At 44.1% G+C, this 27,334-nt stretch overlaps 1 protein-coding gene across 3 annotated transcripts in view; it reads left to right on the top strand.

Annotated features, from left to right (window-relative positions):
• Positions 1-26,496, top strand: part of LOC119401249 (deformed epidermal autoregulatory factor 1 homolog) — a 152,135-nt gene extending 125,639 nt beyond the window's left edge. For 2 of the 3 annotated variants that reach the window (XM_037667935.2, XM_037667932.2), the window contains 2 exons: positions 5,749-5,880; positions 16,702-26,496. In XM_037667935.2, the coding sequence (XP_037523863.1) occupies positions 5,749-5,880; positions 16,702-16,875 (306 nt within the window). In that variant the 3' untranslated portion in view covers positions 16,876-26,496. The remainder of the gene's footprint in view (positions 1-5,748; positions 5,881-16,701) is intronic. The other variant, XM_037667933.2, reaches the window with a different exon arrangement.
• The last annotated feature ends 838 nt before the right edge of the window (positions 26,497-27,334 follow it).

The following is a 27,334-nucleotide window of genomic DNA, read 5'->3' as shown; positions in this document are numbered from 1 at the left end:
TGAAAGGCTAAGCTCTCAAGAGCCTAGAAAATGTACTGGTAAACGTGAGTGCACCCTGAAAAAGTAATTACAGTATGTTTTTAAAAGCTAGTTTTGGTTCTTACTGCACTGTGACATCACAACACAGTATGAGTTTCTCGTCAAATGCTCGCGCAAGATATCACACCAACAAATTCACTGATTGCCGTACAAGTGTGGTTTATAAGGTCCCTTTCAGCTGTGGCCGCTTCTACGTAGGCCAGATGGGCCGATGCATTAACCAGCGATTGTTAGAACATAAGAGATCGCTAACAGGAGGCTCACCTTCTAATCTATCTTTACATTGTCGAGATTGTAAGTGCATGCCAAAATTCGATGAATGCGCAGTGTTGTACCGGCATAGAAATGAAGAAACGCGCCTGTTGATTGAAGCATGGCATATCGAGAATAGTGGTAGCGCATGCGCGAGCCAACCGTCGATTAACTTGCATAAAGATGAAAACAAATGCCTTCTTCCACGTAGACCCCCACGTGTGCCGGATTGATAGGTTCGCCTGTTGCATGGGCATGTGCAGATAAGTTTTCGTCATTGTGCGTCTCTTCAGTTGTTAGTCAGCGTTTATTGTGTCCTGACTTCTTTCTTGTGTCCGCGTTTGCACGCCTTGTGTTTTTTAGAATGAATACTTACCAACTAACTCAGCTCTCTGTTATTCTAAAATAATAATAAACGTTCCTTGAAACGAGAAGTGGAAAGCGTAGTTCATGCACTGGAACAACAGCATTATCCTAGGATGTTTATTAGCAATACCCAAAAGCGCATGTGAAGAGGAACTGGGAGTGCGTCACGAGTGAAGACAACATCCACTGGGTCTATTTCCTATGTTCAAGGTGTATAGACCCTGTTCGGAGGGCTCTGCGTCCGCTGGGCGCAAAGCTCTCCTTGGAACGTGTGTTCGTGAAAATCTACAAGCACGATGCGGGGATTGCGACATGACTTAACATCGGTGAAATGGACAGGAAAGGATCGACAAGCGGGATATTGCTAAAGCAACTCATGCAACGCGTTCTAAGACGGAGCTTGTTGAACACTGCTGGATAACTGGTCATAGCTTTGATCTAAACAATGCGATGACGCTGGCTTGCGAGTGAAGTTGGGGGCGAGAGAAAACTGCGAGTCGGAGTTAACCTTTTACAATCAGTTCCAAAGAGGTTTTAAAAAATGATTCTCTAGTTCACGGTATTTCTGGCTGTCAACCCTTTTGCGCTCTGCTGCTTTCTAGCCGCCTGTCAAACACAATTAGCTCAGAGCCTCAGACGATGGAGACTTTAAACTTGGCGTCCTAATGATTCACCTTTACACCAAGAGTAGAGCTAGCAGCTCAAGTGACCAGTAGGATGTATATGTCGAATAAAAAAAACGGACGTGAACTTAGTCTTAGCAACCTCCCCTCCCAAACAGCGAGGGGAGCGGTGTAGTGAAAAGGTGACAGGAGGAGAGGAAATGGGAAAGTAACTGTAACGCTATTTCCCGTTACAGTTACTCTGTAAAAAAGTAACAGCGTTACAGTTACAAGTTCCTCTAACTTAAAAGTAACTAGTTACAGTTACAAGTTACTGAAGAAAGTAGCTGGTTACTGGTAACACATTACTAGTAACTAGTTACTGCCCAAGACTGCCCGCGACAATTTAACTCAGGACACAACACAAGGACAGCATCATATGCAATTAAGACAGGTGCTATTTCACACCGTCCTTGTGTTGTGTTCTGCGCTGGATGCTGAAATGCAATACCATATGTGCCCAAACTTTTCTTATTTCAAGTTGTATGAAATGTTTTGACATTATCGCCCAGTGCACTGTGCCATCCACTTTTGGCACACATTCCAGTTTGCAGTGGCTTTCACAAGCACAATTTGTTGACTGAAGGGTGCGATCATTTCTGGATATTGCACATGTCCGCTGTTTCAAATTGCCATGGTCTTTTGGCTCAGGAAACACAACTTTACTTGGAACATAGTATTTATTTATTTATTTATTTATTTATTTATTTATTTACAGGATACTGCAGGCTTAGAACTGAGCCCATGCAGGAGTGGTATCAAGAGTGAATCACAAGCACCTTACAGACAGCCAATTGCAATTCATAATCAGAACAAGTAGTAAACGTACACGTATGCACACACAATTAATTAATATACACTTACATACCTGCAGGGGTAAGACAGCTGCGCATATTGCGCATTTTTGATGCGATTCCGTTTTCCTGCGCCAAGCTGCTCCAAAAGCATAAAAATTGGAAAAATTGCGCCGAACTGCGCCGAACTGCGCCGGAACGGCCTCGCAAGCAAGAATTTTCAAGCCCGGGTCAGTTTCAGCGTGGGAAAACGTAACTTTAGAAGCAGCACCAGGGATACATTCACAGAACACGTTAATGCGTCCAGCATGTCCTTCTACACGCCTCTGTAATGGAGGCTTCCATAGTGCTGTGATAATCGCCTCTGAGCGGTTGTAAATATGTGTGACCCCCCCCCCCCCCCAAATGCACTGCCGCTCCGCTAGCTTGCTGCTTCTCGGTAGGCTGTCGAGTGGCATACGTAGCGCGTAGCGGGGTTGTTCACTCTCAATTTCTTTATTGTGCATAGCTTGTTCCTCTGCTAGCTACGGTTTTGATGTCGACGCTGCTGCTTGTGTTCTCCCGAAATGAGCAAAGGTGAGTATTTTTTGTGTGGATGGAGCGAATATTTCCAGCTGCATGCATTAACCTCGTTAAAACATACCTGCCGTGAACGCGGAATAACTACGCATTAAACGGCAGTAGGCACTAACCACTAAGTTCCAATTTGCATCTCCTGACTTGCGCCGCTGCCGCCAAGGAGGAAATAAATGCAGTGCCGCTGTAAATAGTGCCTCAAGTGCGCACGACAAAGCCTTTTTTTGTTTGTTCGTTTGCCGCAGCGCTGATTCGGGCTCTCTCGTACGACCGTCCTATAGCTCATGGTGGCAACATCAAGGAGCGTTTTGAAACTATTACGCTTACAACGGCGCTACGCTTGCAGCACCGTACGCGCGCGCGTTTGACGACTTAGTGTTTGAGCGGTAAGGTTTCTCGGCACTCCCGACCCATTCTTGAAGGCGGTCCCGCACGAGGTGGCAGCGAACGGTGGTGCAGCGCGCTTTTGTTATCACCTATTAAAAGCGTGCGGTACACTTGACGCTACACCACACACGCGGCCGAGCAGATAGCTAAAGGCGCTTTATTGTGATAGGATGCTTATAGGCGTACGCAGGGTTCATTCCCCTTCAGGGAGGGCGAAGGTTCATCGCAGTGCCCCCAATCCCTTAAGTCAAAGTATGGGCGGTATGGGGCAGACTTTGCGCTCCTCCCACCCCCCCTCCACGAAGGGGAACACTGACCTACAGCAAGCTCTGGGGAAGCTTGAAAAGCTAAATAAGCAGACCAACAAAAAGTCAAAGCAGTAATCTGCTAAATGGTATTGCTTATCTAAAGCAAAGACCTACTGCTATGTGACTACAATTCTTGTACAATCCATTTTTTTTTATTATTTGAGAAGTGGGATGTTTTTCCTTTTCCTATTTTCAAGTGTAAAGTGAACCTAGTCGGAGAAACTTTTTTCATCTATTTCTTGTGTTGTTACCCGGGTCATATAAATTGCGTGGTTTGTAAAAAGGTAGTGTAGTTCATACCTGGTGATAATCTGTAAAAAAAACTTTCTCCAAATGCTGTTTGAATGTTATGTGTATTCTAAGCCGATTAAAATATGTGCTTGTTCCTCCAAGTTGCTACAAATTTGTTTTTCCAAGCTCCAAAAATGACAATAAATGCTGCTAACTGCTCCCAAACAAGGTTCTCCTGCTCCTAAATTGAAATTTTGCTGCTCCCAAAACTGCTCCCAGATCGATTTCAGCGGTCTCACTTCTGTACCCGCATACATATAACAATTCATAATCAACAGTATTTTGAACGCATAATTCAATAGCAATTCATAATTAGTATAAGCATACGAACATACATAACTATAGAGACCTATGCATACATGCATACACATACCACATGACGCACCACTAAGGGTACTATTACGCCAACACATGCGTGTAAGCGACTGGGATTTCAAAGTTTCTAAAATCAGGGACCGAAAAAGGAAATCGATTTTCGTTATGATGACATTGAGTCGAATGAGTGTATGTTTTGTAGTGACTCAAACGGCAAAGCATTCCAGTCTGTAATGGTTTGAGGAAAAAAGGAGAATTTAAATGTGTTTGTACGAGTTTGAAATGGAGTTATCGGTTCAGCATGGTGATTTCTAGTTAGTCGTGACGTCAAAGGTTGGATGAACGAGGATGCCTGTAGTGCAAAATGTTTGTTTTTTAAATGAAAAAGAAACTTTAATCTCAAGATTTTTCTATGAAGCTCAAGTTTTTGTATATTATTTTCTTGCATCATAGCTGTCGGGGAGTCTGTCGTGCAGTACTTGGAGAAGATAAACCGGGTGCACTTACGCTGAATCATTTCAATAGCATGAATATTTTTTTTGATGTGAGGGTCCCAAATAATGCATGCATACTCAAGAGTAGGTCTGATAATGGTATTGTAAGGGGTGCAAGTGTAATACAAGTAGAGGGAACAAGGCAACAGCACTGCTGACTCAGGTCACCCTATGTAACCCTAGCGACTAGCTCAGCTATTTGTTATTATGAAAGATAACTCCACCTCACAGGACCTGCACCCTTTATTGCAACAGTAGAATAAGCATTTTCTGTTCATTTTGAGGCTTCAACTCCAGCAAATTCCTACAGAATAGCATGCCAATTGATTAAATGCATTAATTTTCTTATGTGCACAATGTAAAAGATGGCCCCTTATTATTGGAGATTTCTCTATAAATGAACCTGACTAAACTAGGAAAAGGTGTTCTCTGAACAGTAGTTTCATTTACTGAGAAAGATGCATAGGCATACAGCACTCAAATACAAAAGTCATCCCAATGAGAAGAAGTCGTTTCATTTAGGTAGATGATCTATTCAATTTTACTGCATTTATTATAAAGTGCTAATAACCACAGTGAGTACTTGCGGCGCCCCTTCTGCAGTGGCTCTGCTCGGTCAGTGTACCTCTCATATTGTTCCACCATTGTCAGAACGGAGTTATGGAGTTATCCTCTGTTGTGCACTTTCTTGGCGCCATTGCTTACTCTTGTTGACTGTTGCTGATGGTTTTACCTCTCGTTTTATCTGCTTGATAGGTTTCTTCATGCAGTTATTCCCACATTTATCGCCTTAACTCTACTTTCGTTAGATGATGTAGATTAGTTGATGTTTACCTGATGTTAATTTGGTTGGAATCTGTCTGACACAGCTATTCTCCAAGTTTTTTTCCCATTCTTTATCTGCACATGTATTTGTGACAATGTGGTTACATGCTTAGGTTCTTGCTTAAAAAATGCTTGTGCTTTGATTACCAAGAATAAACAGTTCCCAGCCTGTGCCCGTGGTGTCTTGTTCATTCCTTCCTGCTTGCTGTCCTTGTTTTCTTGCGCAGTTTTAGCCTTTCTCAAAATGTTGTGTCATGACTGCACAGTATGCAGCAAATAGGCATTCACAATTTAGTTCACGGGTTTTTATTTAAGTATATTTATTGCTTAAGCTTGACAAACATTTCTCACCATACGCTCTCTTGCTCTGAAATTGTTCTTTGTTGGACAGTTTGTCTACAGTCTTTTGCACCAACTTCTCTCGCACCCAACCTGTTAGGCCATGAACAATACTTGGATGGAGGCACAGCTGAGCTTCTCAAGGAGCACAACGGAAGTTCACGCTGAAAAGGAAACATCTCAGGCCATTGTCCAAGTTCCTGGTGCTGCAGAGAAAGACCTTATACCAAAGGCAAGTTGTTAGCGTGAAATTTACTTTAGGCATTGTGGTGTTATGTGCCAGGCAGGGTGCCGTAACGAAATGTTTTTGTAGCAAAGTTGACATCTGGGCTAGCTCGTAAGGTTCCATTATGGTTAAAGCAGCGCAAACAACACGGACGAAAAAGAAGACACAGTGAGCGCTTACTTGCGACTGAAAGGTTTATTGGAAGAAGCATAAAAAGAATGTGAACTCAAACAAACTGCACAGTCGCCGCCACGTAGAAAGTGCCACACCTACGCCAATCAAAAAAGTATGCATTGCGAGGACTGTTTCTCATTTCATTTCTGAGAACCAAAAACTCGGGTGCATCAAAGAGTGTGCTGGTGTTCTCCTTAGTTCTTTCTGTAATCATCGCAAACCAAGGATGGCTTTGCCCCCTCGTTAATTTCGTGGCTTCTAACCAGCTTAAAATCTTGACTTCGGGTAAAGAAGGCTTTTTTAGACGCGAAGTATCTCTTTCTCGGGGGTATGTAAGGCGTTGTGGTCATCTGCACGCAGCGTTGTGGTCCGCACTCACACTACGCATGTGCGACTCTCCTCCTTCCCTCTCTCTAACAGCTGCGCGTTACTCTCTCCACTTCTCTACCAGCACCTGCTTGCGCTTCTCCTGCGTTCTCGCTTCTGCTCTCACGGCGCATACGCTACTCTCCTCCTCTAGTCTCCTCTCCTTCAAATGGCAGGGCGCTGCGCGCGTTCAGTTTAGCGCTTGGCTCGGTTGGCTCCTCTGAAATGCGGGCTCGACTTGCCGAAATTCTCTCCTGCGCAGTGCCGCGATGAGGGCCAGCGCATGCGCGTCCCCTCCCCCTCTCTCTCCTCTCCTACGCTGCCTCTCTCTCGCGCGCCTGTCGACGTTCCCCGCACGCCCTGTGAGAATTAACGGCCAGGCTAGAGGGAAGACACGATGCGCGTAGTGTTCCTCTTCGCGTTCCGCGACGCGAGGTCGGTAGCATGCCCAGCGAACGCCAACAGAACGCGATCGTGCAAGTGCTCCGGCTTCGCATCGCCTCATGGTCCCCTTTGGCGGGATACGGTGTAATTTTTTGTTGTGCTACCCAAGGGTCTCTTTGGAGAAAAGGCATCTGAAGCTCTACAGAAGAATTTAAAGCTGACTTCACTGTAAGAAAAGAAGGTCAGGGAGAAGGCTCTAGTGCTCCTCGATCATCAGAACTGCTAACCAAGTTAAAAGGGCAAGAGGTCTTCACTTGGAAATTTTCTTCCTTTTAACAACCCACAGAAAATTCATCGACGATTACGATGCTGCCTAATGCGAATTCGGAGTGCAGCTTCGTGTTGGGGCAAGGCCAACCGTGTTTCAAGTTTTGGCTTTGCGCAAGGTATCAACTACACCATAAATGATAATTTTTGTGATGTAGGACAGCACCCACTACGCTATTATTCATTTTTCTGCGGATAAGCAAGGTACCCGCTACACATCTGTCAGGTAATATGTACACTTTGTTGATGCTGCATGTGGCTGATAACGATGAAGAATTATTGCTCAGCACTTTGCTGTGGGTGGGAAGCATGAAACCACGCACTCATTGGGCAATTAGCATTGTGTGATGACTGATTGTTATTTTACTTTTCTGCCACGCTATTTTACACAGGTTAACGTGATTCCTTGCCCGACATGATGCCTGTATAGGGTCTTTTTGCAAATGAGTTTCAAGCACCAGCATGGCACTGTGGTAGAATACTTGACTGCCATGCAGAGGGCCCAGGTTCAAATTCCATTCGATCCTGGGTATTTTCTCTCATTTTATTTTTTCATTACTATTGGTTACTTTTTCATGTCTGTCGGTTACACCACCGACGGCGACAGTGACGCCCCTCAACGCAGGAACGGGCGCCTAAGAGCTGCGCTCTAAAAGAATACCCCTTCCAGAGCAATAATATCTGAATGGAGAAAAATGCAATATGCTGTTTCCAGCTATCTTCAAAGGCATCTGTTGGCATTTAATGCTGTAGACCCGTTTCATGGTCACGACTCTGAAGCTGTTGTTGACTATCTTAGCAATAGCAACCCTGAAAGCATGTTCTGCTTTCAGTGTTGATATCAAAGATGGTTTTTATTCTTTGCCACATGTCTCTCTTTTGCAAAATGTGAGGCAATGTATCTTTGAGGATAACGATGAAGTTTGTTTCCGCAATAAAGCCAGCATCAGCGTTGAAGCTTTTATGGAATTATTGTCGTTCTACCTTGTGTCGGCCCTTGTAGGATGGAATGGAAAATTGTTCATACAGACGTCAGGAGTCTGTATGCGGTCTAGGCTTGTGCCCATCATCTTATGCGACATCTATCTGAGCAAATTTGACAGGATGCTAGAACGTAAATTGAACAGCCTCTGTAAATGAATCTTTCGCTATGTAGTTGATTATCTTATTTTTATTCCGAATTTAGACTCCGGAAGGCTCCTTGTAGATATTCTGAAGGTTTTCAGGAAAGGGAGTTTTGGTCTCACCTTCATGTTTGAACTTCTCAAAGAAGAATGCCTAGAATTTCTGGATCTGCAACTAACGTTTTCATCTGACCGCACATGTTGGATGTTCTGCTCCAGATCAACAAAACCACTTCAGAGTTACAGGTCCTCACATTCTAAAACAGTGAAAGATGGCATCGCACTTTTTTGCTTCCGTTCAGCACTCAGAAAATCACGTAAGCACGGATCTGTTGGTGGGCTAGTTGGTACATGTCTTGATATATACTGAGTATGTGCAGTGCAATGAAACGAAGACAAAAGAAGACCCACAAACGACATAGACAGCACCAGTCTATGTCTCTTGTCTTCGTTTCATTGCACTAGACGTACTCAGTATATATCAAGACATGTAAGCATCCAATCAGCACCAGCTTCTCCCTTCAATGAGACAGATTGTTGGTTTCCACTTTCCCACCTCAGATCTTGGTTGCGCAATGTGAAAAGCCTTTGAAGCAGGTAAAGGTGAAGTTTGCATCACAACACAACGATCAAAGCAAAAAAAGAAGCGTTGTTGTCATTTCCTATGCTCACAAGCTTTCCCATAGTCTAAAAAATTAAAGTCGGTGCCAGCTACGGCGTTCAGGTGGTCTTCAGTGCTCCTAACTTGGAAAGATTTGTGCTGCTGTTCGTAAGAAACTTGATAAGAGCCTTACTTCACAGAAAAGGGACTATAGCACAAAACACTGGAATCAGTGTGTGTCATGTGTATCCGGTGTTGTTTATCAAATCCCTGTGACTTGTGGGCTTGTATAGATTGGACAGACAACACGCTGCCTAAACACCCACCTTAGAGAGCATAAGAATAATTTGAATGCTAATTATGGTTTGCATTTAGATACCCACTGCAAGAAGTGTAAGTGCATGTGTACTTTTCATAGATATGTACTTTTCATAGACACAGGGATGGCACGGCGCATGAAATTATGGAAGCCCTCTTCATTAAGAATGTTGGTGAAAAGTGCATCAGCTCTCCTTCAGTGGTGCTATGGTGAAGCAAAACCAATTTTTTGGAGGCGGGGTCAATAGATACTTTTTTGGTTGGGATTTTGAAGGTTTTTGAAGATATGTTGTTATTCCTATGTGCTACCTTTCTGTACCGTTGCAAGAAGTCAAGTTTGTTTAGTCAACTTTTTGCTTTTCTTGCATTTTTGCAATATGGCAAGTTTTTGAAGTGGCGGCAACTCTACAGTTCGTTTGAGTTCACTTTCTTTGTATGTTTCTTCTAATAAATCTTTCACCAAGAGCTCGTTGCGTCTCCTTTTTCGTCCGTGTTGTTAGCGCTGCTTTAACCATAATGAAATGTTCTTGTTTCGGTTTTAGTTTCATTCTACCAAAAACAGTTCCATTATGTTTCTGTTCCTGAATTTAAAAAAAAATGTTCTGCAATGGTTCATTATGGTTTTTATTTGTATGTAAAAATTTGAAATTAATGTAACAGTGAAAACATAGTATTTAACTTTCTCATTAGTGAATTATGAATTCTCTGAGCAGGCTCAATGTTTTGCGTCAAGGGAGTGAGCATGATCTCAGAAGCAGCACATCATCGAGTGTCCATCTCTGATATGCGAGGCCGCTGTTTTGATAAAACAAACTTCAGTGCCGAGAATGTGCTCTCCATGCAGGCCTTTGCGACTGGCACACCAAGGTCCACTTGCCTAAATATAAACAGCTCCGGTTGCCACTCTTTTCTTTTTTCACAAAACTTTAACACATCCTTACTTCGGGATTCCCGCCTCAGATATGTGCTCTCCTGAGATATGCATTAACTGTCACATTGCATGACCTCTGTTGTTCCAGATTGGCAACTTTTCCCTTGAACGGAAGCCGATTTTAAAAATTATGGTTTCACTCCATAACGAAATAATAGATAACGTTTCAGTTACATTTTCGTTCCAGTATAAAAATGTCGCTTTTCTCATTTTTCGTTTTTGGTTTTCATTCCGTTTCGACACACTGGTGCTAGGTGCTTCAATTGCACGGAGTTAATCTTATCATCACTGTTGTTAAGCGCCGCACATTACTTAAGCACCACCAAATCATTGTTGACATCTGGTGATGCCACCAGGTTTGAACAACCGCCAGGTTTGAACAACAAGAGTGTTGTTCTCCAGGTAGGAGAACAACACTCTGGCTGCCTTCCGGTAAACCTGGCGTTCTGCACGGGAGTGTACTCAACACCCTACTAGCAGCTGTGTGGTGTTAGCCAAGAGCTCTAGAGAGTGTGCACTTTCCACTTTGTAACAGCTAGCTCGGTGCTCTTAAAACATGATTTCAATGCATTTCCTGTTTAACTGCAATCTTGACTTTTGTTGTCTAGAAAGCAGAGAAACTGAACTTAACAAAGCAAGTAAAAGCAAGAAATTTTTAAGAACATTCATTTTTCGAGTAGTAGGATCTCTCCTTAATAGTACTAACTTGGCCAATGTGTTGTAATGTTGTGAGCAATGGTAAATGTTTCCTAATTCAACTAAATGTGTCTGTCTCCACATAATTTGCAAAAAAGTCCTCTTAGACTGCACTTAGAATTTGAATTTGCCTGCAGCTCCTTTGCTGAAAGTAGCCTGCTATAAATGTTCAGGTCTATTCTGAAAGACTGGGAGTGCAGACATGGACACAAGAAAGAAGTCAAGGCACCACATATGCCAACTAACAACTGCAAAGGCACACACTGGCAGAAAAGAAAGAAGGCACGAAAACTTATCTGTGCATGCCCAGGCAATAGGCGAACCTATCAATCCGGTGTACATGGGGTGAATGCATCTGATTTCTTCTTTATGCAAGTTAATCAAAGGTTGGCTCACACATGGGCCACCACTATTATCGATATGCCATGACCGAATCATTAGACGCCTTTCTTCATTCCTGCGCCTGTACAAAACTGCGCATTCATCGTACGTTGGTATGCACCTACACTCGACAATGTAAAGCTAGATTAGAAGGGGAGCCTTCAGTTAGCAGTGTCATATGTTCCAGTAATCTCTGTTTAACACAGCAGCCCATCTGTCCTACGTAGAAGCAGCCGCAGCTAAAAGGAACCTTATACACCACACCTGTACGGCAAAGTGAATTTATTGGTGTGTATTACGAAACAAATGTCAGTCCGCTTCTTGTCTATTACTGACTCAGTTTTTCTCTGCGCAGCGGCACAAATCTTACCTAGCTTATCGACAGCCATAAAGATGACATCAGCACCCTATCTACCTCCCACTTTCTCTAGCCTGTGAGATACGCAATGAATGTAAGGAACACCTATGACACATTTTTTCCTATTGCTTTCTGCAACCATGCTTGGTTGTAACAAAATGGACTTCTTTCATCGGCAACAGTGGCCACTGCAATGCAAGGATGACTTACATCTAAAAGACACATAACCTTTGCGTTAAAGCTGGTGCTAATTTTGTGCTCTCATGACTGGGGAAAGGAGAGTATATTTCGCCGGAGAGACTGCCACGCACGGATGGCGAAAGCTCCACAGACAGTGAGGATGAGGAAGTTGAACTTACATCGGCTCAGATGAACAAAAAAAAATATGGCACTGGGTGAAGAACGATCTCAAGATACACTGTAGAGAAGAACACATCTTACCCGTGTGGAAAAAATCAACTGCTTTCAAATTTTTCATGCCTCTTGAAAGCCCTTGAGAATTCAATGCATGATCCCCTATTTTCAACTCCACATTCCTGACTACAGCAAACGTGGCAGTAATAAAATTCTTCTAAAATGTATATGCATTGTTGCAAGCTTTTTCCAGGTATTACTTTGAAAGAAAACTGTCTGAAAATATAATTTTCGGTTGCGGGCACTGCACAGGATGTATGTGGGAAACAAAGGGTTAATTAGGCCTAACTTGAGTACCCTTCTGTAGTTTTGGACCTCACAAAAAAAATTAGCGTTAGGAACCTAGAAAGAATTGAAAGAAAGGCAGTACAATTTATTGACAGTAAATTTATGGCCACTGAACAGTTCATTACTAACTGCAAACATTTCTTCCAAACTTAATGGTCTTTTTCAAAATTAATTAGCCATAGGCTAGCCTTAGACACCACAACATTTGCATCCGCCTTTATAAGGTATGGTGCTTCTTTTGCCTTTGCCTTGTATATGCTATATTTAACCGACTTTGGCACGCATTGCCTCGCTACTCACGCCCTACGCACTGAACACCACCACGGGTCTGAGCACTCCAAGCTAGAGCACTGCACGGGCCCGGCCCAGCGCGCGGGCCGGGCCGGGCCGTCCGAAGCGTTTTCCGGCAGGCCCGGCCCAGGCTCGCGCTACCTTGAAATTGCGGGCCTGGGCTTGAGGCTGCAGGCCGGGCTGGACTCGGGCCCGCTCATTAAAAGGCCTAAGTCGGTCCTTCGAGCACATGTGAACGTTACGCATTGCATGGTCTAAGGCATTCTGTGCCAAGCTGAAGTGACACGTGCAAAGAGCTGGCTCTTAGTAAAGCTTTGCAAAGAAAATAGAAAAAGAGTTGAAGTTCTATTTCTTTTCACTCGTATAGATATATTATATGTATGCTGGTGCATGGTGCGTTTATTTTATGCTGTATGCTCATGAATTCACATGTGTGTGTGTGTGTGTGTGTGTGTGTGTGTGTGTGTGTGTGTGTGTGTGTGTGTGTGCGTGTGTATATATAAGCAGAGACAATGCCTGAACGCTGGCTGGCTGTTCTATTCTCTGCCTTCGTTCTCCTCTTCCTCGCACTACCCGAGCATGCGCCCAAGCCCGTTGCCACCCTTCGTCATCACAATATATATATATTCGTATGCTAAATGACCTGATAGGACAAAATCGTAGCCGCGTCCTAGGACTTAACAGCGAAACAGCTTAACCACTGAGCTACCACCACGGGCAAAGCAAAATTTCGATGCATGTACGCACCGGACTTTCCGTCCGATCGCTCGCTACAAAGCGCAAGGCATCGTTAATAATCATCATCAACAACTAATATCCTCTAGGGGGCCCGGGCCGTGCTCGGGCGGGGTTCGGTCATGTACGCCTGGGCCGGGCCCGGGCTTAGTACACTCGTGCCTGGGCTGGGCTCGGGCTTCAAAAAGCGGGCCCGGGCCGAAAAATCAGGCCCGTGCAGTGCTCTACTCCGAGCTCCATGCAGGGCACTGCACCCACGTTTGTCTTGCACCATGTACTGATTGCGCAGCTACGTATGAGAGCTCGGCCCATCACCGTGAAAGGACTGAGAGCTCGCGCACACAGCGAGGGCGACCTTAGGCGACACTTTCCAATTGATCATTTATTTACAGGCTTTCGATTCAATGAGATCAACCGCTTTACATAAGAACCAATCATAAGTGACATAATTATACAGTACACCAATCAACTAATCCAAGTTACAAAATATGTCAATTAGTGGCTGCAAATGGTGCACCTATAAAACTAACAAAAAAACAAGTTTGGAGGGCTGAGCTTCCCTTTGGCCAGTGCTCCTGTGATCAGAGCAGAAGAAACAGAACAGACACACAGTTTGAAAGAAAAATAGATGGTGTACGATCGCAAGGCGCTGCTTGGGACTTGTAGACTGCGGAAGATAATTTACAAACGTCTTATGCGGGCTTATAGGGGCCTATTATGGCAAATGTTAAAATGTGATGTACTATTCTGCTACTTATAACTTTCGTGCTACTACTGTTTGAATTAACTTAGAAGTTATGAGAAGTTATTCGATGCTAATTACCCATCCGCTTCAGCCTTGCTTTGAGCCAAAACGGTGGTTTCGCACAAGCCAAACTCTAACATGTTCATCTTAAAGGAGACTGTAAGTCGTTTCTTCACGTCAAAGAAAGAGAAATAGATGTACAGTACTCACGGATTAGAAACAGGACAATTTAGGGCTGAGTAATGCACATGTTTTCGTTTCTACCGTCTTCAGTTCGGGTCATATCGGCATAATTTGGCTCGAATGCATAGATCAGAGCCAATGTTATCTTCAGAGACCAGATTCGTCGTGACATGACGTGTTATCTCGAGCAATTGCACATACAAGTTGTTATACAAAAAAATTTCATGTCACGTTTGAATCCGTGAGTACTGTACATGTGAGTGCATTCCACAGTGGAAATTTATTAACACAGTCACTGGACTTACTACTCATCCTCACTAGTCATTATAAAGCCAGCCCTCTTCATGAAGTGTGTCCCCGGTATTTCCACTTTCTCAGCCAGCAAAAACCTCTGCACTTAGCGCCACGTGTGAATATCTGGTCGCACTACAGCCACCACTGCCAAACTACCCTTTCAGAAAGTCTTGCATCCTATTGCACATTTAGCTTCTTCAGCGTGAGGAATAGCAGCCCTCTGGAATGCTGCTGTGAACTAGTGGCAAAAGTTTTTTTAGCTCAGAGCGCACTTGACTGTGAAGCACAACGATCAAGCACAACAGCACATAGCATGGAGCTGTCAAAAAAGTGAAGTGTCAAAGAGCCAAGGAGAGAAGCTTGGCAACACACTGCGCACAAACCGGCGCAGCCTCCGCCTCGTCACTATCTAGCCTGGCGTGACACGGCTTCATGCTACACCACGCCTCCGATAAGGGACAGCGCCACCGCAGCATCACTGGAGGCTTACGTCACCGACGGTGACTTTAAAACCAAGCTGCCAAGCTCGGAAGTAATCGTTCCTTCGCTACCCGACTGAGCGCGGCGTCGGTATGCTCGCCCCGCTGCTGCTGCTCCGTTAATAAAGAATTGTTACGTTTTATGTTGGGATGCGTCCTTCCATCGACACGGCATCCCACAAGCTCTTTCATCAATGACTGGTACTCCCCAATCAAATCATCATTGTTCACCATCAAGAGTTCTGCTGCTGATTGGAATAGCTCTTCCATTGGCACTTCCACTTGTGTGAGGTATCATCATCTGATTTGATGATGATATGCGCATAACGTGTCGCATGCTCTAAGGAAAGAAGGCAAAAGTAGCAGTGACATTATGAAATCAACAGACAGTGAAGCCAAGGAAGGGGACATTACTTTTAGTCTTTTTGACTGTCGCATATTAATTATTATTTAAATGTAAAGAAACTAGAGTGGACAAAAAGACAACTTGCCACCGGTACGCACGAAACATTTATGAGAACTTACAGACAATCAAGCCAAGGAATGTATAGGGGACGTTATTTATAGGAATCGCGCTATAAATGCATAGAAGTTGAAGCGGATGAAAAGGTAAGTTGCTGCCGGCAGGGGCCAAACCTGGGAGTGTTAATCGTAGCTGCGACAGCAATCGTGGAACAAACTTTTTCTGCCTGCTGACGTCACGTAGCACGTGATCTTTTTACGAGCTGGCAGCTGACGTTACAGTTTGAGATTATGAGGGACCGAAAAATTCCTTTCTCAATTTTACGAACTTCTCAAACTGTATATGTTTTGTTAGCAAAAGTACGCTCTCAGAATTACTGTTTGTTTGTTGTGGGCTCAGTGATGTTTTCTTTCCAGAGAGCATTGATAATGAAATCTTACTTTCTGTTTGATGTCTGTTTGAGAAATGGCTTTACCATGTGCCACAAAGTTATAAGCCATCACATGCAACTCTGCATTTAACTTTAGGCCACTGCAATATTGCTTAAGTCCGGCCGATTTGTGCAAATTATTCTTGTTTTTTTTATCAGTATTTCAGCTAAAATCATTGTTTGGGCAAGAAGTTTTATGTAAAATATAAATATGAGCTTTATAAAATTGTTATTTTGGGTTCCTGCAGTGAAGGCACACTGAATAAATAACATTTTTTTGGTGACGTGTTACCTTTCTTTGTGTAATAAGTAATGCAACGAGTTGATAGTGTAATGAGTAATGTATTTAGTTACTTTTTTCGGTAACGCCTGCAATCAAAATGTACTGTTGAGGAAAACATTTTTTGAAGCTTTCAGCAGGACTTCTTGAGGAAAATGTTTGCTCAGTGTCCCACAATATACAAAGACCCATATACCTGTCTAGGCACGTGAAGAAGGTTTTTCATCATTTTGTGTTTTGTGTTGGTGTGCGCAACATAAGATACATACGACAGATGGTTGATGGAAGACCTAACCTGGCTTCAATCATTTCTTAAACCACCAGAGCCAAATTGTTCAAATTGACTAACAGTAGTTACCTTTAGGGGTTTTGGCAAGGTTATCACATTGTCCGTATTATTTCTATGCTTGCATTATGTCAAGCTTACAGTGATTTGAGCTTGATTCAGGGTAAAATTTATTTTTTGCTTGTAGGGGTTGGCTACTCTTTATTTTTTTAAAGTTCTCACAATATTCTCATTTGAAGTGGTTAACATGTTTTATTTGTTGTTTTATTTTACAACCAGAGGTGTGCCAACTGCAACAGGGAAGCCTTGTTGGAATGCACCGGGTGCCATCGTGTCAGCTACTGCAGCTCATTTTGTCAACGCAAGGACTGGAACACTCACCAGCAAGGCTGTTCCCAAGAGGTGGTCGAGGAACCTGGCATGCTGGATAAGGAACAAGCTGGCTCTCTCTAGTGTATGGGTACTGTCATGGCTGTCGGTTTGCATAGTAGCTGCAGCATGACTAATGCAATGAGTGCCATTTTGTGACATAATGAAATACATGTTATGTGCAAATGGTCCTGTGTGGTGACGGCAGCCAGTGTTGATATTTGCTGCAAGAATAGTCGCACTCGGTATTACTTGGAACATGGGAGCGCGTGGCCTCATGAGGCTCTCTTGTTGCAAGTCATAATTAGCGCAGCTGTATTGATCATTTTGTATGATTCGACGGGGGCTAGTTGGTATGGCATCGTTCTTTTGCTGTGCTATACTGAAACACCAAGACAAAACGAGAAGACAGGACACATTTGTGCGCAAACTTCCAACTGTTTATTGCTAGCAACGCACGTCATATATACACACACACATGAAAGGGTGAGGGGCATACTGTTGTTTACCCATAGTATCAACAACATACGATGCATCTAGTTTCTAAGGTCAGAGACAGTGGTTACTCCCCTTCTATGATAGCATGTATCGCTGAAAAAATTCTGAGAGGCCTGAGCAAAAGAAAGGATGCAGCCAAAAACACTGATGAAGATCGGAAGAGGGTGACTGTGATACCTTACATGCATAAAGTTTCACATGATCTAAAAAAGATGGCTGAGAAGCGTGGCACGAAAGTTGTGTTCTCAGCTCCATTGAAAATGAAAGGGCTCAGCAAAAAAGTTAATTCCAATAAAGAGAAACCATCAAGCAACAGCTGTGGATTAAGGCATTCTAACGCATTTAGAGTGTGTAGACAATGTGGTTTACAAAATTTCCCTCGCGAACTCAAAATCATACATAGGGCAGACAGGACGATGTTTAAACGTCAGATGCGCGACTGAAATGCTCCAGGGTGGGTGTAAACCTACGTTTTGCGATACCAAGGTTTTGGACCACTGTAACTCAGAAAAAGAACGAGAAATCATGGAGGCCTACTTTATGCTAAAAAATGATTTGTCAAACCACGTAAGCTCTTCTTCTGTGGCACTGGGAAACCCAGCTCTTAATTTCATAGACGCCCATTACATCAATCCACACGTGTCTTCTTGAATCCTAGATTTGCACAGTAAAATAACTTGTTGCTAGGCTAGTTGGTAAATCATTTCAAAAAATATTTGAGCGCAAACACACGGCACATTCACACATGCACACATTAACACACCCAGGCACCCAGGAGCGTTGTACGCGTTTGGTGCCTGGGTGTGTGAATGTGCTATGTGTTTGCACTCAAATATTTTTAAAAATAGATTTGCATAGTTCACCCTCAGTTCATTTTTTTCTTTATCTTTCTGTTCCCCACCCTTCCATGTGTGTGTATACATGACGTGCATTGTAAATTATAAACAGTTACAAGTTTGCGCGCATATGTGTCCTGTCTTCTCGTCTTGTCTTGGTGTTTCAGTACAGCACAGCAAAAAAAAAACGATTTTGTATATACAGTAATCCCTCGTTAACTCGAAGCCGTCAAATCCGGGGAAAATTTCGAGATAAGCGGTATTTCAAGTTAAGCAAAACGCCGAAAATGTTTGCCCAGGTCACTGTAAAAGAAAAGCCAGTGCTGCCAGGAAAAGCTCCACTGCACGAGACAGCTACCGTAGTAAAAGCACAAGAATTCGGAGGGAAAAAAAATTTATTATCGAGGACCAAAAAACTGCGTGATGCTCGCCTGTTTCGTGTTCACATTCAAGAAAGGCGTTCTCCAGTTGCTTAACACATCGCATGAGCCGTTGGTCGCCACCGCTGCATTCTACCTTTTTGCAGAGCAAGCGCAGCACGTTTATGTATTTCTGTCGTTGTAGGCACTTCTCGAGGCTCTTCCTCGTCTGCATGGTCATCTGCGTCGTTCACGGCCATCTCAACGATATCGGCGTCCGACAGCATTCTGGTAACGGGGAGGCCCGCCTCGTAGAGCACATACTCCTCAAAGGCGATCTCGCCGTCTTCAGTATCGCTCACGCAGCCAGTTGCCTTGTGCACTTCATTGCACAGCTCATCGCAGCCGCTGAATTCTGCACCAATGTCTTCTTCGATCGATTACGGGGTGTGAGAAAACTTTGCATGTGCGAAGCAGTTAGCAGTCAGTGCTGCTTCGCCGTCCGGGAATTTGGACGCTCGAATGCGCTTCCGCTTGCTTGAGAAGCTTTGCTCGAAGCCTTCCAAAACCTTTTGTTTGTTCTTAAGCACTGTCGAGAAGGTTGACAGAGGGATGTCGAATTCTTTGGCGATGCACCACTTGCTTCGACCTGCTTTTTCGACTTCCTTGATTAGCGCGACTTTTCTCTCGAACGTCAGGTATTTGCACTGCTTTGGGCGGGACATCTTGGTTGATATTCGGAAGCGTCCGTTGCACAGACCACTCACTACTCAGCAAAACTGAACTCAAGATGCGTCGTGCGCAGATCGCGGGGAAAACAAAGAATACCAGCTCGCACATGCAAGGGCTAGGTTGCGTACTGACGGATGGATGGATGGATGGATAGATGTATACAGCTGTGGCCTTTAGATCGGGCGGCGGCTCACGCCACCTAGCCATAAAGTTAAGTACTATCACTATGTATTGAAGGATTGCATTTCACTCGTGCCTTGATTGTAGCCACCAATTGGTTAGCCACCTCCTGGTTATTTCTACTCGTTTAAAGTCTATTTTGCCTTCACTGTCCCTAAACCCCAATGCTTTGAAAAATTCCGCGCCATTATCTTGGACTGTAGGGTGAAGCCCTTTACGGAACATTATCAATGTTCGGCTGTTTCCTCCTCCTCTCCACACGCACTACATAACGTGTCTGTGCCTTTGTATTTGGCTCGGTACGTCTTGGTCCGCAATACTCCCGTCCTGGCCTCAAACAGCAGAGAACTACCCCGAGAATTATCGTAGATCTTTTCTTTTGCAATTTCCTGCTTGAAAGTTTGGTAGGTCTCTAGTGATGATTTCGTAAGCATCCCCATTTTCCACATGTCCCTCTCTGTTTCCTTCACCTTCTTCTTAACCGATGTTTCCTTTTGTCTTGGTATTCTGCTGTTGTCTAAATACTTGCTTGACAATTTTCGAGTTCGCTTCCTCCATTTAGTATTAACATTCTTCATGTACAAGTAGCTGAAAACTTTCCTAGCCCAACGCTCCTCTCCCATTTTTCTCAATCGCTCCTCAAATTCTATCTTGCTGCTAGCTTCCCTGCCCTCGAACGATGTCCATCCCATGTCACCCTGTACCCCCTGATTTGAGGTATTCCCGTGTGCTCCCAAAGCAAGCCTACCTATGCCACGTTGTTTGATTTCCAACCTTGCTTGAACCTCTGATCTCATGCACAAGACCGCATTGCCGAACGTCAAACATGGGACCATTACCCCTTTTCAAATCCCTCTCACAACGTCATACCTATTGTAGTTCCACAGTGCACTATTTTTCATTACAGCTGCATTCCTGTTGCCCTTAGTCATTACGTATCTTTCATGCTCCCTTAGGTACTCAGCCCCGTTGTGTATCCATACGCCCAGATATTTGTATTTATCCACTATCTCCAGCGTGACTTCCTGTATCTTATCCTCACTGCCTTCATTATCATTAAGAATCATGATTGCCGATTTTTTTTTCCCTACTGAACTTCAAATTTAACCTATCTCCCTCATTACCGCAGATGTCATCAATCCCTGCAGATTTTCCTTGTTGTCGGCCATTAATACTAGTACATCTGCATACATCAATGCCGGTAATGACTGTTCAACGTGTTTTCCTTGCTTGGCAAAAGACAGCCTGAAGCCGAGTCTACTCCCCTCTAATTTAGCTTCTAATCCTTGTAGATACAGCATAAATAACAGAGGTGACAAGGGACACCCCTGTCGAAGCCCGCGTTGTATCTCTATAGGTTCGGATACCTGTTTTTCCCATTTTATAACTACCTTGTTACTTTTATAGATGTCCTTTAAAAGATTAGTTATTCCATCTTCCACATCTAGTGTGTCCAGTATTCCCCACAAGTCTTCTTGAATCACACTATCGTAAGCTCCCTTGATATTTAGAAATGCCAGGCACAGGGGCCTGTGTTCTTTTTCCGCTATTTCAATACACTGCGTCAATGAGAACTGATTATCCTCCAACCTCCTTCGTTTACGGAGCCCATTTTGTAGTTCCCCCAGCACCCCCTCATTCTCCACCCATGTCTGTAGTCTTTCCTTTATGATCTGCATCACCAGCCTGTAAACTACTGATGTCACTGTTATAGGACGGTAGGTGTTTATATCAGTTTTGTCCCCCTTTCCTTTATAGATCATGCTCATCCGGCTTAGTTTCCACCCATGGGGGGCTTCACCATCCATTATTGCTTTGCTCGCTGCGTCTCTTAATGTTTGCTTAGAGTTTGGGCCTAATTTCTTTATTAGCATAATTGTGATGCCGCCAGGGCCTGTTGATGTGCTATTAGGAACCCTCTTCTCTGCCCTTTCCTACTCTCGTTGTCCCAGTGGAGTCACTGCGCTAATTGGTCTATGCTCATCCGTTAGGGTGCATGCATCGCTTCCTTGTTTAAATTTTTCTGTTATCATTGTTCTTATAAATTCTATTGCTTCATTCCCGTCTAGCCTAACCCCTTGAACTGTAGTTATAAACCTCTGTTCCATGCTTGTCCTATTACTCAGAGAATTGAGATGGTTCCAAAACTTTGCAGCTGCCTTTCTATCCTTTTTGTTTACTTCCGCCATCCATTGGGCCCCCTTTCTTCTAATCTTTTCATTGATAAGATTGGAAGCTTCCCTTCTGCAGCTCAAAAAGTTACCCCATTTTCTTTCAACATCATCTTCCGGTTCACCCCTCTGTTCAGCATGCCTGTGTTCTCTGGAGGTTTCCTGATGTCTTACTATGGCTCTCTTAACTTCCTCATCCCACCAGCTCTTGGGTTTGTGTCTCCTTTTCCCAGTTGATTTGACTCGTACCTTAGCAAGCTCCAACTCAAACAGCCTAGTTAGATTTGTGTACGTCCACACTGTTTTAGTATCCTCGGTGATTACTTTCTCAATCTCTTGAGTTGCTATTTCTATTTGCCTTTCTGAATAAATATTACCCTGTGGTTGCTCATATTGCCTCCTTCCTATTTTCATTTCTCTTCCAAAACTCAGCTTGATACATTTGTGATCACTACCCAAGTTTCTGGAACCATATTCATCTATGTTCATAACCCTTAGCCTATCATACATCCTATGTGACATCAGTGTGTGATCTATCGTCGACTGCAGCCTTCCCACCTCCCATGTCATCTGCCCTTCGCACTTCTCGGTACTGTTGCAAATGATTAAATCATGCCTTTCACACATATCCATCAGCATTCTGCCTGTTGGGTCAGTATATCCATCCATATCTTCTATGTGCGCATTCATATCTCCTAATATATTTATCTCACACTCTTCTCCTAGTTCATCAATGTCCTTTTCTATGCACTGCACCATTTCTTGGTTTTCCTCTCTGGCTTTTGCTCCTGTCCACAAGTATACAAAACCCAGGAGTGTCATCTGCCCTGCCACTTTCCCTTTTAGCCATAAATGTTCCCTGCTCTCCTGCTTGACCCTTTGCCAGTCTGTACTTTTATGAATAAATGCCCTGATATCACCCCCCTTTCTGCTGCCTTCTGTTCTATTGCAATATTCCCATGCGTAGTCCGGATTGCTAGGTGGTTGTTCCATGTCCCTAAGATGTGTTTCTACAAACCCATGTACCATCAGCTTCTCGTCCCTTAGCTGCTCTTCTATCTCTCCCCACTTCAACCTATTCCTGCCACCCTGCATGTTAATATACCCTACGTCTGAATTTGCTCGGCCCTCGTGCCTACGTCGATTTCTTCTCCCCCGGACTCTACGTGTCTTGGATATTGGTGCCACTTTGAAATCGTATCTGTCTACACTGGTGGCCTCAGGGCACTGGGTCCCCCTAAAGAAGCTGTGGCTTGGCGACCCATCCTATTACCTACCCTCCTGCCCGTGGCACCACTGTAATGAATGCCATCTTGTGCAAAAGGGCGGAAGCCGGGCTCGTACACGTCTTTGTTTACCTCCATTACGCTGTAGCCGAGCTGCCGGCTCATACCTCTGATGACACAGTTAGCCTCTATCACCCTCCTTTCCATACCGCCAGATTGCCCCCAGACTTCTGGGATGGTGCATATGGTCACATGCACACCCTCAGAAGCTTCTCGAAGCTTACGCACCTCATCCTCTAACTGTCTCTGAAGGTTCTGGCTCTTTCCCTTCAGGACATCGTTGAGACCAGCATGAATGATGACGAGGTTTTCACCCTCCATGCTGTCCCCTACCACTCCCTGTGCTTTGGCCAGTGCATCCGTCATGCACTTTCCTGACTGGGCCTCCACTTTTACCCTCCTGTCTGCCTTCACTGTCGTAAGGACGCCCTGCTCGACTCTGGCTACATTGGAGTCCCCCACCACTAGGACCCTTCTACGGTCCAGTCGTTTGCTTCCGGCTTGCGATTGCTGTGATCCTGTTCGCGCCCGCTGATCCCCCGTTCGCTGAGTGTCCCCGACTCGCGCGATAACGAGCCCGCTGCCGGTGCTCCTTGCTTTGCCCCGCCGGAAGACTGCCGTGCCACATCGCTGTAGCTTTTTCTCCTGCTGTCGCCTGTTCCTACATGTGCCACTGCAGCCCCTAGGTCCCCTTTCTTGCCTGTTTCTGCCTGGGATTCCGTGTTACCCTTGCCTTTCGCCTCACACTGCTCGGGACCGGAGTCAAGCGTCATAAGCGCCTTTACTCGCTCTTCAAGCTCGGCCCGCCTTTCCCGTTCCTTCCTTAGATCGGCCTCCATTTGGTCTGGTGGTAGTTGTTTGAAGAGAAAAAGGCGCCTAATTTCTGCAGCCCGGTCGGGAGCACGGCGCAGCGCCTAAAATTCCATTTGTTCTACTAGGCTGGCGGCGCACGCTGCACACGCCGCCCACCGCGCATAAGTCGCGCACGGGTGCGCACACGTGATCACTCCCACAGTTGCTTGACAAGGCTGATAGGAACCATATATGCGTCCACGGGAATTTCAAATTCGCCCTTCACGACCGCGTTCGACACGTATAGTAAGAGCTAAGCGTTCGCACGGAGCCCTCGTTTCCTGTTGGGAGTGGACTTTGCCTTCTGCCCTACTGGTCAAGATTTCGAGATATCCGCTGTTCCCTCCGGAAAATGTTTCGAGATAAGAGGGGGCAAATACATAGCACCCATGGGAGGTTAATGCACGGCGAAAAAAAGTTTCGACTTAACCGAGATTTGGAGATATGCGAGTTCGAGTTAACGAGGGTTTACTGTATGCAACTGTTGCAGACATAGGCACAAAAAAAATCTTTTTTGTCATGTCATAATGACACCATGGTCGTCCCAGCAGTGGTCCAGTACCTTCATTTGGAACAAGACGAATTGTGAATGTATGGCTGAAGGCTTTCAGCCATACAGCTGAAAGGTCAGCTGTATGGCTGACCTTTCAAGGCTTTAGCCTTGAAAGGTCAATATACTGGAGCAAAAGGGGGAGGAATGAAAAGCCCACCCTTATCATGTTCAGTGTTTTCTTAAATGACATTCACTAAATATTGTCACTACTAAAAGCTGGAATCATGACAGTAGAGGACAACGAAGTGGGGAGCACCATTCCTCTGAGGAAGACGAGGTTGGAGCGTGAAAGACAGACCCTGTCTTTCCTTGTCACACCGTGGTCCTGTGTCCTGTTCTTTTCACATTGCAACAATATATTGGAATATCTTGTAGGGGCGAAGCTCCTTATAGCATCACCTGGTCGGTCGTCACTCCATCCGGCGTTCCCCCGCCGTCACGTCTCCCGTATCATTCAATAGATGGCGCTGTCCCATAGAGATGCATGCAAACTGCAGTTGGGTGACGATATACTAGATGGCGCTGTCCCATAGTGATAGAAAAAAAAAAGTAAAATAAAAAATAAAAAGAAAAATTTTGAAAAAATTTTAAAAAGAAAAAAAAAAGAAAAGAGACCATGATTGCTACAGGAGCTTCGCCCAAGCTCTTCACCATTCACCCGTGGATATGCTGTAATTTTTTTGTTTGCTGACAAGCAATAAAAGCTTATGCTATTTGTAAGTGATAGGCGTAGTGATGAGAACAGTTCCTAGCCACTGACAGCTTAACAGGCATGGTGTTGTGCTGCTAAGCCTGAGGGAACAGGTTTGATTCTTGGCCAGGATGGCTGCCTTTCAATGAGTCTGAAATTCAGGAGCACCTGTGCACGTAAATTGAGGTCCCAGCACCCAAGGTGGTCAGAATTAGTTGGAGTCTTTTATCTACAGCACGCCTCATGATTATATTGCAATTTTAGCTTGTAACTCCATAATCTAACTTTTTTAATGAGAACAGTTCCCAAGGTGAGCAAGTCTTAATACTTCAAGAGTCTACTGCAGCTCAATGTGAGCTCTGTACTCAAAAGTGCATTGCTCATACTATGAGTCTGTCTCCTACTTGTGGCATCAACCAAACAGCAATCGAAGTAGCATCCTTGCGTTTTTGAATTGTAACCTTATCACCAATGGTCGTGATTACAAAACACCAAATTGCATATCCACTTGTAAAGCTCAAAGCGAGCGTTTAGCACTATCTGAACAAGCACAAGAAAAATATTACCTATAAGTGGAATTTTTGGAGTATGAAAGATTTGGATAATGCCTTGTTCATGAGCTTTGTGCCTGAAGAAACTCTCTCTGTCTCGGAAACTGATTCAGCCTCTTCAAATAGGTCGGTGCAAAATGTACAGATGCATATGTGTTTGTCAAAAATTTTGTTCCTGAGCAAAACGCTGCTGAGGAGCTAAACTTAGTCATTTACTCAACAGAAATTTCTACTCCGAAGATGGCGGTGAAGGGAAAACGCCCTATGCCAGGCGTTCCAGGACACTTTCTGCATAGACTCAGTCTTCCTTCAATGCCTCTCTCGCATCCTGTGTGCATTAGGGCTGAAGAAACTGTTGCATTTGAAAAACCGACTCGAATGTGCATCTAGACTAACTTTTTCCGATAATTGCTTTTGCCAGGACACTACTACAAAAAGTACGGAAACACATATGTACAAATTTACACTTAAATGCAACTCTTCTTCCTTTTTCTGTCAATTTGATGTTTCGTGAACATGAGAGAACATACTTAAGATCCAAAACTCATGACCATGGCAACTATAGCTACATGCTTGCTCATTTAAGCGATTATGCGTGAACGTCAATTTGGACTCTTTGCTGGCTTTGTAACTCTGATCTCACAAAAATAATGCACCATGTACATACAGGTTAAGTAAGAGCACACACTTAGCTTTAATTCTGGGTAGTTTAAAGAAAATCGAAGATGGTGTTTTCTTTTATTGCATTTCAAAATCTTGCATTTTTAGATACGCGCCTTCACTTATGCATTTTTGGTTTGCGTTTGACATCATTCTCGGCCATTGTATTTAGCACAGTTGTTAAACTAATATGTGTCAACACTGTAGGAAATTTTGGAAATTCTGAGTATTATAGACGCGGAGCAAAAAAATCTTAACTTAGAGCATTATTGAGCAATGTGCCATATTTGCGATTTCTAGAAATAAAATATGGGCAACAAAACTGCAAAATAAGAACATTGTGTAGGCTCACATTACTCATAGCATGTCCAGAAAATTTTTGAGACTCACAGCTACAGCAGTTGTTTTGTAAGGTCTTGTCAAAATCCCATTTTCGCGCAATTCGCAAAAAAAGCGGTTCGACTAAGGAAAAAATTTTTTTCGGAGAACTAATATTGGTTTTGTGGCCCTGGGAACTTGGACAGCAAAATATTTTTTTTTTCAGCGAAACTAAAGGGGGTCGCGGACATGTGCCGACATTCTTATCTGAACACACTCTGCTCCAAAGAAGTCTTTTCCTGCTACAAAAATTGCTGCAAATCCTAAACTGGCCGGACCACCACAGGATTTATAGATGGTAGAAGTGTGAATGAAATGGTATTTGTGGCTATAGTGTAAGGTAGCACGAGCATTCTTGGCGTAATGGAAGACAAAATAATGCAGAAAAAAAAGATTACATCGCAGGGTAACAAGATACATGATTACAAGCTCGGAATCTTATTATACGTCAACAAGAGTGAGCTATTATGAACAACACACTAGGGAAAGAATGGCAGCAGATACAACGTGCACTCTTGGAGTCTACATAGAGCGAAGATTCATTTGGCGGTATTGCAGCAATTCTTACACAGCTCAGTGCTCCTTTTGCTCGACTTTGCTTTGTCAGGTTTCGTTAAGGTTACGTTTGGGGAAGCCGTCGTCGTCATTACATGCAACAGGCCTCGGGCCTGGCCGACCACCCAACCTTGACCGCTGGATTAGTGGACCTCACCACCGCTCATTACTGGAATTCATACACGTCGCAAATTTGTATGTGTATTTCTGAATCAATAATTATTATGCCTAAGGGCAGACT

This window comes from Rhipicephalus sanguineus, chromosome 8, assembly GCF_013339695.2.
Source record: "Rhipicephalus sanguineus isolate Rsan-2018 chromosome 8, BIME_Rsan_1.4, whole genome shotgun sequence".
Taxonomy (NCBI): Eukaryota; Metazoa; Arthropoda; class Arachnida; order Ixodida; family Ixodidae; genus Rhipicephalus; species Rhipicephalus sanguineus.
Note: the sequence above shows the minus strand (reverse complement) of the source record. Positions and strands in the feature narration are given on the sequence as shown.